Source organism: Eschrichtius robustus, chromosome 16, assembly GCF_028021215.1.
Source record: "Eschrichtius robustus isolate mEscRob2 chromosome 16, mEscRob2.pri, whole genome shotgun sequence".
NCBI lineage: Eukaryota > Metazoa > Chordata > Mammalia > Artiodactyla > Eschrichtiidae > Eschrichtius > Eschrichtius robustus.
The window spans coordinates 22,278,276-22,290,379 of record NC_090839.1 but is presented as its reverse complement, the minus strand read 5'-3'; the positions used below and the strand labels follow the sequence as shown (position 1 = coordinate 22,290,379).

At 39.7% G+C, this 12,104-nt stretch overlaps 1 protein-coding gene across 1 annotated transcript in view; it reads left to right on the top strand.

Annotated features, from left to right (window-relative positions):
* CTNNBL1 (catenin beta like 1) overlaps window positions 1-12,104 on the top strand; it is a 164,111-nt gene that overhangs the window by 37,687 nt on the left and 114,320 nt on the right. The window contains exon 4 of the mRNA XM_068565617.1: window positions 5,042-5,183. Coding sequence (XP_068421718.1) covers window positions 5,042-5,183 — 142 coding nt within the window. The remainder of the gene's footprint in view (window positions 1-5,041; window positions 5,184-12,104) is intronic.

Genomic DNA, 12,104 nt, shown 5'->3' with positions numbered 1-12,104 from the left:
TCACTTTTGTGGTTGAGGGAGAACATCCTGCTGGTCTGAAGGAAATGTACATGGGCAAGCTAGCAGAATATTCTCCGTCCTACCAGATGGAATCAGTGACCCCATCTCAGCCTGGGTTACTGTTTTAATATGTTGCTCTATTGCTTTCCCATTGATCCTCTCCCCCCAGCTGTGAGTCATCTGTTGCTGAAGGTATACCTAATCCCTAGGCAGCCGTCTGCAAATACTGTAGTGTGTGCTTTTAAATGAGTAGGCTTGTACTTTTGTCAGCAAAAAGAGAATTTTCTTTGTTATAGTGTAGCAAACTTGAGGGTATCTAGATTCATTGACTACCTACTACGTGCCAACACTTGTTAGGCATTTTATTATCTCTTTTAATCCTTACTATAATTCAGATAGGAAGATTAAGGAAGTTGAGTTTTAGAGATAGGTTAGTTAATATTCTGTCTCCCTTGACAAGGTTGGAGCCAAGTGCTCTGTGTTCCAATGGCAATTTTCTTGGGCAACGCTGGATATCCTTACAATGAATTGTATGTAATAGATTATTTGTATTTGTGCTAGGCTAGGAGCTCGGTGAGGACAGCAACCGGGATTACTTTGCTATCTGTTATATCCTCAGTACCTAGCACAGTGACTGGCACCTAGTATGTGCCCATAAATACTTACTGACACACTGCTAATGTTTACACAGCCAGTAAATAATGTTGCTGGGGTGTGACCCAGGTCAATATCATTCCTACCTCCAGGCATTTCCCACTATATCTTGTTACTCATGTCACATGGGACCCCAGTGGTATTTTTATGCTGTTTCCCTGCTCACAGTTGACTTTCTGCTCATTTTGTTTTGATAATTTTCTGACTTTCTAAACTTAAAGATATTTGGTTAAGATTGCATATTTGGAAGAAGGATTTCAAAGTTGGAAGGGACTGAAAGGTACAGGCCGTTTCTCCCTTCTCATCATTGATTTTTTTATATCACCTTTTATTAATTGCCCCCAGTGACAAAGATCTAACTTTCCAGAGAAACCTATTTCATCATTTGACAGCTCTGACTCTTAAGATTTCAACTCTGAACGAAAAAGAATTTCAACAAATCCTCCTGTGAGAGGATATCTAGACTCCTTATAACCTCAGTTGCTTCCCCAAATTAGTTTCCATATCCCTCCTAAAGTATGGTTCCCATAACAGATGTCACAGACTTTTATGGTCATCTAATCAGCATAACTATCTTGTCTTCTTTTAAGCAGCCTAAAACCACAGCAGCATTTGTGGCAGCTACTCTCCTCTGCTCCTTCATTTGGAAGGCATCTGCTGAGTTTCTGCAGTGGACCAGGGAGTGTGCCCAGTGCTAGGTGTCCAGAGATGACTGAGAAGTAGTCTCTGTCCTGGCAGAACTGTTTCGTGGTCTGATTTGTATTGTGGTTACAGTTGACTAAAACCATCAGGTCCTTTCTACACATGTCCTCTTACTACACTGTGTCTTTCCTGCCCCATGTATTTGTACTTGACTTTTTGGCTCAATGCGTTCTCCACGTAGACCCTAGGTAATTTTTCTCCTGTTAGATTTGGCCCATCATCATTGCCTGTCAGAAACTTTTTGAATTGATTCTGTCAGCTGCGATGTTCACTATACGCTTTGTGTTATATGACATTTGTTAAGTTTGCCTTTTATATATCTTCACCCAAGTTGTTGATCAAAACATAACAATAAAATAATATAGTTGATCTAAACAGACCTAAGGATGGAGCCCTGCAGGATACCACCAGAAGCTTCTCTCCAGGCTGACATTCATTCACTAATTATCACTCAACTCCCCAAATCTCTTCCTTGTGTGCAAGATGATTTTGTTTATTACTAGTTAGTGCTCAGTCTCCCTTGCTAATTCTTCCCAGTGAGCTGCAAAAATCTTCTGTCAAGTTACTCTCAAGGAATCAGATTTTTTGTTTTGTTTTAAACTACCCATGTAAGGCAAATAAGCCTTAGAGGTTTGCTGAGCCCATTAGATTCAAAGATTATATAGATCTACTGCCCCGTGGAATATCTGAAGTCTGCACCAGCCCTTCCATGTCATGATTCTGATTTGGTTTCCACACTTTAGGTGATGGGGAACTAGTGATTTAAAAGGTAATCTATTTGTAAGCACTGTGGAAGGAGACTTAAAAAAAGTGGTATGGGGGGGGTCTGACAAAAGTAATTTTGAAGTTTACTTGGAATAATAAGCAGGTGAGAATAGACAAGGAAGCATTCAAAAAGAAAGCTAACATAGGAGTGTTTTGCAATAACAGATATAAAATATATTGTAACACTATGAAAGTATGGTCCTGGCTCAGGAATTTGCAGACAAATCAATGAAATGGAGTGAAAAGCCCATAAACAGATTAGAGTACACATTAAAATTTAGTGTATGATAGAGGTGGCATTTCTTCAAATTTGTGGAAAAGAGATAGGTTATAGTATTGGGGCAATTGGCCAGACATTTGCAGAATATAATGTTAGATCTTTGCCCTATATTATACACTAAAGTAGATTTTAGTTTTATTACTCCTAAACATTTAAAAATGTATAAACATAAAAGTATACCGTATATCTGATCTTAGCATAGAAAAAACTTTGCTCAGAATACAGGTAAAATAGAGTTCATAAGGCAAAGGTAATTAAAAACCTTTATGTCAAAAAGCACAATGTACAAATGAAAGGACAAATATTTTTCTCTGGGTTTTTTTTTTTTGCAATATATGACAGATTAATTTCATTAATATATAGAGTGCTTATAAATCAATAATAAGATGACCACCCTGATATAAAAATGGGCAAAGAAGAAATACAAATAGCTAGTAAACATTAACAAAATTTTTACCATGATGGTATCAGAAATGCAAAATTTTAAAAAGTTACATTTCCCGTCTCAATTAGGAGATTTTAAATAGATAATACTTTTTTTTGAAGAGGGTGAGGGGAAACAAGGAGTTCATACACTATTGGTGCCTTCCTGGCAGAATATATCAAAACCTGTTAAGTTATGCATACTCTTTGACTTGGTACTTTCCTTCCTGGGAATTATCCTAACACGATAGTTATGAATACATGCATCTTAGTGTCATTTGTTATAAGGGAAAAAATTGGAAACCATCTGAATGTCTGACAAAGGGGGATTGGTAAAATAAATTATGGAACATCTATACAAGGGAACACCATGTAGCTTTTTAAAATGTATTATTTAGAATAGGACTTTCAGATAGGCCTAATCTGTTCCCTCTCCATGATTGATTGGTAGTCTTTTCTTGGAACACTATGTTGAGAAGGATTCTGAAGCCATGTCTGGGCTCAGCAGGGGAGATGCTGTGCTCAGTGAGGGATTTTGCCAAGGGAGACGAAGGACTGACAGCCCTGTTGGATACTGGCTTTTCCTGCTGTAGAAGAATGTTTAATGATAAGAGGAATTGTTCGGACTATGTTAACAACAACAGCAAAAATTATATATAGAACTGTGTACTGTGTAGGCTACTTTTGGGCAGGGGGAAGGCTATGAGTTGAGAAAAAATGACTTAAACATACCAGAGTATTATCAATGGTTATTTCTGGTTAATAAGATTATAGATGATTTCGGTTTACTTTTTGAGGGCTTATCTTTCCTTTTCCCAGTTTTCTACAAAAAGTGGTGTTTTATAATCAGAAAAAAATACATAAATGTTATGATTAAAAATAGTAATGGAGAAAAACAGTGGTAAGATATTGTCTAAATTATGGACATGTTTTAAAAAAATTACAGTCTCCAGATTTTGTTCTTACAGAATCTCCAGAGTTCTGAAGAGGTGGTATTTGCCCACCTCCTCAGCATCTGGAAGTTGATGAGTCCTTTATGACTTCAGGAGTCCCTGCTTATGTTCCTTTTCTTTGTGGCCTCAATTCAGTTAAGCAGGCATCTGTGGATACATAGAGACAAAAGATATAATTCCTGTCTTTAAGAAGCTTACATTCTGGAAGGGAAGATGGACATATTATATGTGTTAGTAGTAGTAATAGAAATGAGAGCAAATGTATAGTGCTTTTTGCACGTCAGACATTTTTAAAGTGCTTTATGTGTATTTGTTCAGTTACTTTTTACAGTAGCCTACGAGATAGGTAACTTTATTATCCCATTTATTATACAGATGAAGAAACTGAGGCAAAGAGAGGCTAAGTAAGTGGCGAAGTGAGGTTCAGAGCCAGGCAGTCTGGCTCCAGAGTGTGTTTAACCACTGATTCCTCTCAGCCAGTTATTTTTTCAGTTGCTTTACCTGGATTAGCTCATTTCCTTCTCAGAACAAACCTTTCTGTCTTGTTCATCAAAGGCTTAGTGGGCATTTCTTCTGTGTCAAACACTGGGGGAGGGCATGCAGAGGTGAATGCAAAACAGTTCTGTTCTTTGTGCCCGGGCATAGGTTTGCAGAAAGGTTCAGGTGTGGAAATGTGAGTGAAGTATCATGCTACTTAATGTATGGTGGTGATTACAGGATGCCAGACTTTACTTTGGGATCTGTCTCTTAATCAGCTCATTGGAAGGGGTGTGGGGGAGGGGAAGGTATTTCTGGATGGCAGCAGAATCTCTGTACTTTCCTTTGGGTAAGGGGAATAATTGGCTCTTGATCTGAAGTGGTAGGTAAGAGAAGCCCTTTTTGGATCAGTAGGATAACTATGTTCAGGGCAGCAGAGTGAATTGCCATTCCAAGGGGTAATGGTAGCTAATCCACAGGACTGGTGGGCAGCTAGATCATCCAGTGCTGCAAAATGCTTTCGAAGCCTCTAAAAGGCAACTTGTGACTGCAAGAGTAAGGGGAGCCCTGTAGTGAGATCTGAATCTGAGATTGATTTTTGTAATGAGGAAATCGATTTCCCAAGGAAATTGTGTGACAGTATGATTTTTGGATGAGCATACTTCTTGGTTGGTCTGTTGTAGACACTTTGACAGATTGTCTGTCTGGATTATGTTGCTGTTTGCTCCTCAGTACTGATTGTACCCCCCTTCCCTTTCAATAATGCTGTCTTGTTTTCCCTTCCTAGGTTTATGGAATCCGAGCTGGACCTAAATGACATCATTCAGGAGATGCACGTGGTGGCCACCATGCCAGACCTGTACCACCTTCTGGTAGAGCTGAATGCTGTTCAGTCTCTCCTCGGGTTGCTTGGACATGATAATACAGATATCCTTTCAGATCTGTCCTCAGTAGGAAGGCAGACGTGGTGGGGGAATGCTGTTTACTCTCTTCTCCTGTCTGTCTCTGCTGATGTCTGCTGTCACGTTTGGTTTTCTATTTCCATTTTAATTTTCTCCCATCTTGAATCACATGCTGCTCTTTACTCATTCGAAAGTCTGGTTTTTATCTATTAATAAATCTTGGGCAACCCTTAATTGTCCTACTTGCTCTTACTAGTGTTAGAATTCATCGTGATGTATCCTGTTCATACATTACCAGCATTAATTTTTCAGGATCTTGATTTGGGGGCCCATTATATAGGCAAAACCAGACAGGATTTTTATCTGTTGATCTAGACATCATTTTGCTAACAGATGGCCCAGTGGAGTTGAACCCTCCTCTAGTCTCACATTGGAATGTCCAGGAAGACAGGGATTTTTATCTACTTTGTCTACTGCTATATTCCCAATTCCTTAAAAGAGGCTAGGTGTGCAATAACATTTAGTATTTGTTGACAGCATTAGACCTAAACAGACGGTCTAAGTTTGATTCCCTGTATGAAATTTGGTGCCCCTCCAGCCCTTAGTATTCTCATCTGCAAAAGTAGATGAGTTATGTCACTGGGACGTAACCAGACCTGGATACCTTAAGGTCTAACAGCCTTAAGGGCATAGAACATTAAATTACCGAAGGATCTAAAAATTGTGAATTCAGTTGTCACCTTGTTTTCAAGACTTAAATGCTATAGACTCTTCTGTGGGAATGATACTGTGTATATTCATGGATGGCATTTACTGGAAAAAAATATAAACATTCATATATATACATATATAAACTTTTGCCTTTCAGTATTATTGAGAGGATCAAAGGAGTTCATATAAGTGCTAAGCAGTTTCTGATACATAGTAGGTATTTAGTAAATGTTACTTTTAACTGAAGCTGAATCATGACTTAAACCTTTTTATACTTTGTCTTTGCTATCAGATGTGGAACAGCTTTAGTGGAAAAGGTTTTTGATGTACCTGTGGTTGGGGTTATGGTCATTAAAGCAAATTCTCTTCCAATAGTTGTTCTGTTTGAATCCAGATTTCTGAAGGTAAGAGACAAATGTAGTTAGTCTGCTTGAGTGATATTCATGGGAAATCTGCTGCTGCTTCATGTTATTTTCATCTGGTAATCTCTCTCCTGAGAGCATGTCTGACTAGGTTCTTTCCTGCCTGATAATTCTCATAGAAATAAATCAGTGAATAATCTTAATGCAGGCTTCTTGAAGGGTGATCTTTTAAGCCATTTCTGATACTTCATGGAATGTTAGACAGTTTTGAGAATTGCTGTCAGTCCCTAGATTGATGAGTATATTCCCCATACTCATCACTGGGAGGTTCTGGGTTGTACAAGGACCCTAGTCAATTAGCTTGTCTCTGGGTGAGTTTGGTATGGGTCTCATGAATTCATTTGGTAGATGTGGCTTTGAGTGCTTATCAGGCACTGTGCTAGACCCCCAGGAACCATAGGCTGCACTGATGCTCAAGCAGCATCCGTCAGTAAACTTACTGAGTATCTAGCATACGAATAGCCCTAATCAGGGTACTAACTGGTCCTCACAGAGTTAGTAACCAAGAGTTCTGATTGTGACTTCACATTTCAATTCACCTAAGAATGGTAGATTTTCAGAATCCAAACAGACCTTAGAGATGACTTAGTCCAGGGCCTTATTTGTTTAGTTAGTAACAAGTCTAAGGTCTAGATGTTGGACCACTAGCTGTTGAGGTTGAGGCTGGCGCTCCAGGCCCCTGATTTCCAGTGCAGTGTCATTTCTAATGCACCTTGAGTCTTTTCCCTGTAGGATTTACTGCATCCCTGACAGAGTTGTATAGTCACCCATTACCTTGTGTATTTATACAGCAATCACCTATTTTGTTTCTGGAAACACAACTCTTATTCTTTTTTTATTCTTGCTAACTCAAAATAATAGTGGCAGCTTTCTGAAGATGCTGACACTTTGCTGATTCACCAGCCTGGTTCCTGCTGGGGAGAAGACTGACACAAGAAGTGTGCTCGACGTCGGGATGTTTGGGAAAGACAACGGCACAGATGTTCCAAGTTATTACGTTCTGGTCTTTAAGAAGGGAAAAAAACAAGTCCCCCTATAATAACTTTGACAGACTGCCATTTCCCTCCTGTTTTCTGAGAGCTAAACTGTTTTTTCCCCTTCTTGTCTGCTAACCTTCACCCTGCTGCCATAATGATATTTTTTTAAATCTAATTTTTTAATTATGCCCTACATCAAGTTTAAAGTGCATTTGAAATTTTTAAAATTACCTCATTTTAATTAGATGCAGCAATTAGGGTAAATGTCATCCTCCTCAAAGTACCGTTTTTCTTGAAAGTGGTTTCAAGAAAGGGTAGGCCCTCTTGACTTGCATCTTACATATCCTCTATCAGTTGGAATGTTGATCTCCCAGTAGCATTGCACTCTGCTTCTTGTCTTATCTGTGATCTATAATGGAAATTTTTCTTCGGGAAACGGTTGTTAACAGTTTACTGTTGTACAGCTGTAACTGCCCGAAACACCTTACCATGAATAAATAATTTCGTGGCAGTCAGGACTTAAATTTTTAAATCTTTTTTAACTCTTCATTTATTAACCAAGACCATACATGGCTGGTTATGGTCCCAGCAAGCACAGGTCATCTTTGCTTTGTCCTTCTCTGAGAAAACATAAACTATAGGGACTTTAATTGGATCAGAGGCTGGTTTGTTGTAACCTTAAGAGGCAGAGGATGTGAGAAAACAGCTTGTGCCTCGTCCTTTCAACCGTGAGAAGCAGCTTCAGAGTTTATTCTGGCGCTCTGCATAACTGCTGCTGGTGAGGGCTTGTCAGCGCTTCTGTGCCTCATCTCCCCCCTTGAGAGGCTGGAACTCAGCCATCAGTTGGCTGTGGAGAGGAATTCTGGTCCGTGAAGAGCACCTCTGGGGGTGAGGGGCAGAGAGGGAGGGGCACACCCCGCACATGGATTGAAGAGTCACTCTGAATGCATTAGGAGGGAACACAAGGTGGGATTCAACAGCTGCTGCCTTTAGAAATATTGCTTTTTAAAACAATTTTTCCTTTAAAATAAATCATTTAAACATGTTTAGAGCCCTTTTTTGTGACCCTTTTGGAGTGTTTCTACAGAAAAATAAAATCAAAGGTACATTTAAAGGTATTTCATTATTTATTTTTATTTTTTATAAATTAATTTATTTTTATTTTTGTCTGTGTTGTGTCTTCGTTGCTGCTTGCGGGCTTTCTCTAGTTGCAGTGAGCGGGGGCTGCTCTTTGTTGCAGTGTGCGGGCTCCTCATTGCAGTGGCTTTTCTTGTTGTGGAGCACGGGCTCTAGGCACGCGGGCTTCAGTAGTTGTGGCACGTGGGCTCAGTAGCTGTGGCTTGCGGACTCTAGAGCGCAGGCTCAGTAGTTGTGGCGCACAGGCTTAGTTGCTCCGTGGCACGTGGTATCTTCCCGGACCAGGGCTCGAACCCGTGTCCCCTGCATTGGCAGGCGGATTCTTAACCACTGCGCAACCAGGGAAGTCCCTAAAGATATTTTCTTAAGGTATTGCTAAACAATCAGTTCTGTGGTCCAGTTTAAACCAGATTTACTCAGTTTGCCTAAAAGACCAAGGAGGAATAAAACAAGAGGAAGACAGAACCCCAGTTGGTGGCTAATCACCTCTTCTGCTATCACCAAAAGAAAAATAAAAAATTAGGGCAGCAAATCCATAAATATCTTATTTTTATATGTCATTTGCTGTGTTCTCAATTTGAGGGAAGAGTCAGTGGAATCCTTTCTAAAGTCCTTATGGCAGATCATGGCATTTACTGGGTTCCTCCTTTGTATGATAAGCCCTGTTGGGTGCTATCAGGGAAACAAATAATAACTCCAGTTGAGGACTTCCCTGGTGGCGCAGTGGTTAAGAATCTGCCTGCCAATGCAGGGGACACGGGTTCGAGCCCTGGTCCGGGAAGATACCACGTGCCACGGAGCAACTAAGCCCGTGCACCACAACTACTGAAGCCCACGCGCCTAGAGCCTGTGCTCTGCAACGAGAAGCCACCGCAATGATAAGCCCGCGCACCGCAACGAAGAGTAGCCCCTGCTCGCCGCAACTAGAGAAAAGCCTGGGTGTAGCAACGAAGACCCAGTGCAGCCAAAAATAAATAAATTAATTAATTAAAAAATAAATAACTCCAGTTGATAGCAAAAACACTCACATTACTCTGTGTGGTAAGTGCCCTTGGAGTGTTATGCTCAGGAAGTACCATTGGTGTTCTGAGAAAACGTAGGTCATCTCTGGTTTGGCAGTGTTTAGGGAATTGGGCATTGGAGATGGGTAAGCTTTTGATAGATGTGGAGATTAGTGTGCATTTCAAGTTTATTTTCACGATTTCTACCATGGCAATGGAAATTGCCATTCCTCACGCGCTGGAAGCTGGTGTGCTCACGTAGTCACTACAAACTTATAGGGATATCAGGTGCATGGCTTTATTTATTTTTAAAATCCTGACCACTGCTTCCCAGCTAAGTGCCCTATTTAATAAGAACTATTGAATAATATAAACCAAATTTTTTCAAATCTGCTTTCTCTCCACCCATTTGTGATTCAGAAAAATGAGGTCTCATTGTACTGTTAACTTAGGGCATCAGTACAGTTGGTTGCATGCTAATATGCAGGAAGGGAGAGATTTGTTTTGTTAGTTACAGAGTAGATCATTGGTCCTGATGGGACAGCTCTATTTTGTCTGAAATAGGGAGTAGTCATTAGCGCTATTTTCTAAATTACTGCTTAGTTTTCTCAAACTCTAGAAAGCCAGGAGAACTTGCAAAGTTGTCCCGTTGGATTTTGTGAAGAATTATTGTGGGAATTGGAAAATAAAGGGCAGACAGGTTTTTTTTAGACCAGCAGGGATCAATTGCACTTGAGCAGTTTGAGTCTATACGACACACCATATTATCCCAGAGGGTGTGTACAACAGTCGGGGGGTGCCTTGTGTTCGAGCCCCAGTGCTAATGAGCAGGAATAGGGCTGGGAAGGGTTTGCGCCTCCTAAGGGCTTTCTTCTAATTGGACTGGGAGGGAGTTGGCTATTGCTCCAGTGCTTTCCTGCAAGCACTGTCTAACAAGACTTTATATGTCAAGCTGTTGTTTTGCTAAGAGCTATTCTTGTCTTGATATTTCTAGAGTCAAAATTACACTGAAAAGAATTTACTTCTTTTTCTCATTGGTGGTCTAACTTCCCTGATAATCTGTACTGATAAACCACCCATTTTTTGGAGCCATTTAAGTATGCTCTGAAGTAAGTCAGATTAGGAGAAAAGTGCCAAAATGGCAATCTAGAAAAAGGACCTCTTAATGTAACTTTTGATCTTGCTTATGAGTTTTAGGTGAATTCCATGTCCTTGGAAGGTTAGGGTGGTTGTAGCCTGCTTTGGACATTTCCCCTGTGGCCTAATAGTGCCCACTAACATTTAGTAGGTACTTAATAAATGTTGAATGAGGATATTTTTTTCCTTCATTACTTTGATTAAGGATTGGGGTAAAATTAAGAATCTAGATTCATTCTAGGTAGTTCTGTGCCATTATTTTAAAAGGAGAAAAAGACCATTTTGTCTGTTTAGAAATTCATCTGCATTAATTGAGCTATATCTAATCACTTTTCTAATCTAGGAATAAAAGAAAAACAGACTTCTAAAAAACCCCACATTTGTTCCATTAAATCAGTTACATACTGTGAATCTAGACTGGTCATTTTTCTTAAAGAAGCATTTTTGAAAGGACTTTTTAAAAAAGCCATCTGCTTAATATATTTTGTTCCTCTTTATCTTTTTTTTCTTTTAATAATTTTGTTCCTTATGGTCACATCTCACTGGAGATTAATGAAATTGATGCTCCCTTTCTGTCCCAAGACTCTACCTGAGATCAGGCCAAAAAAACAAATATCTAAAGCCAAAATAAAAGCAAACACCCCTCTTTTTCTAAAAGCCATTGTGTTGTGGGCCATTTTGTACCCAGCTGGTCTTTTCTACTTCACCTCTTATTATACTGGCTTATTGCCCCAGTAGTGGACAGGTGCAGAGGGAGTGAGTGGGGTGGCCTTTCTACCCGACATGACAAAATAGGCTATCAGAAACTGTGTTTTTAGTAATTCGCAAAGAGACAGGCTCTCTGTTTTCCTATTGCACTTGGATGGGAGAGCATTTTACCTTGTGAAATGAAATTGTAACTACAGTGGAAAAACCTATCACCCATGCCCAGAGTCTGCTTGTGAAGAAATGCTGGATGGGTGGCAGACCATGCTGAATTTTCTCATTAAGACTGAGAGTTCATCTGTTTATCTTTAGTTTCACTTCTTATTCCTCTTTCTGGTCTTCAAATGACCTCTATCTTCTGGATCATATTATATTACTCGGGAGTTGATGATTACAATTATGGACTCATTACTGCCTTGCTGAAATGCTATTTGGTGAAAGTTGAGAATTTTTGTAAAATCAGTTAGTGGTAGGACTGATGAGTTGTTTACCAGACCTGGTAGCTGGTAAGTGATTTCTTGTTTGACTTCTCAACTGAGGCAGGAGTGTAGTAGACAAGGAGATATCCACTGGACCATTATAAGAAATGACTTTTCTTGGTAAAAGTTAGACATTTATTCTGTTCCTATATAAAACGATCACCATTGTCAAATTTTCTTTTCCTTTTTTCCCCCAGGTTTAATGTGACCCATTTGTGAGCATGGTATAAGAATAATCAAAGAAAAATATGATATCTGTCCCATAAGACCTTAGAGGCTGAAAAAGGACTTGATCAATCTGAATTTCTGTGGCATAGCTGAAATACAAAATTAGATCTTCCAACCCATTGTGACCCAGAAAGGGAGGATCATGCTGTTG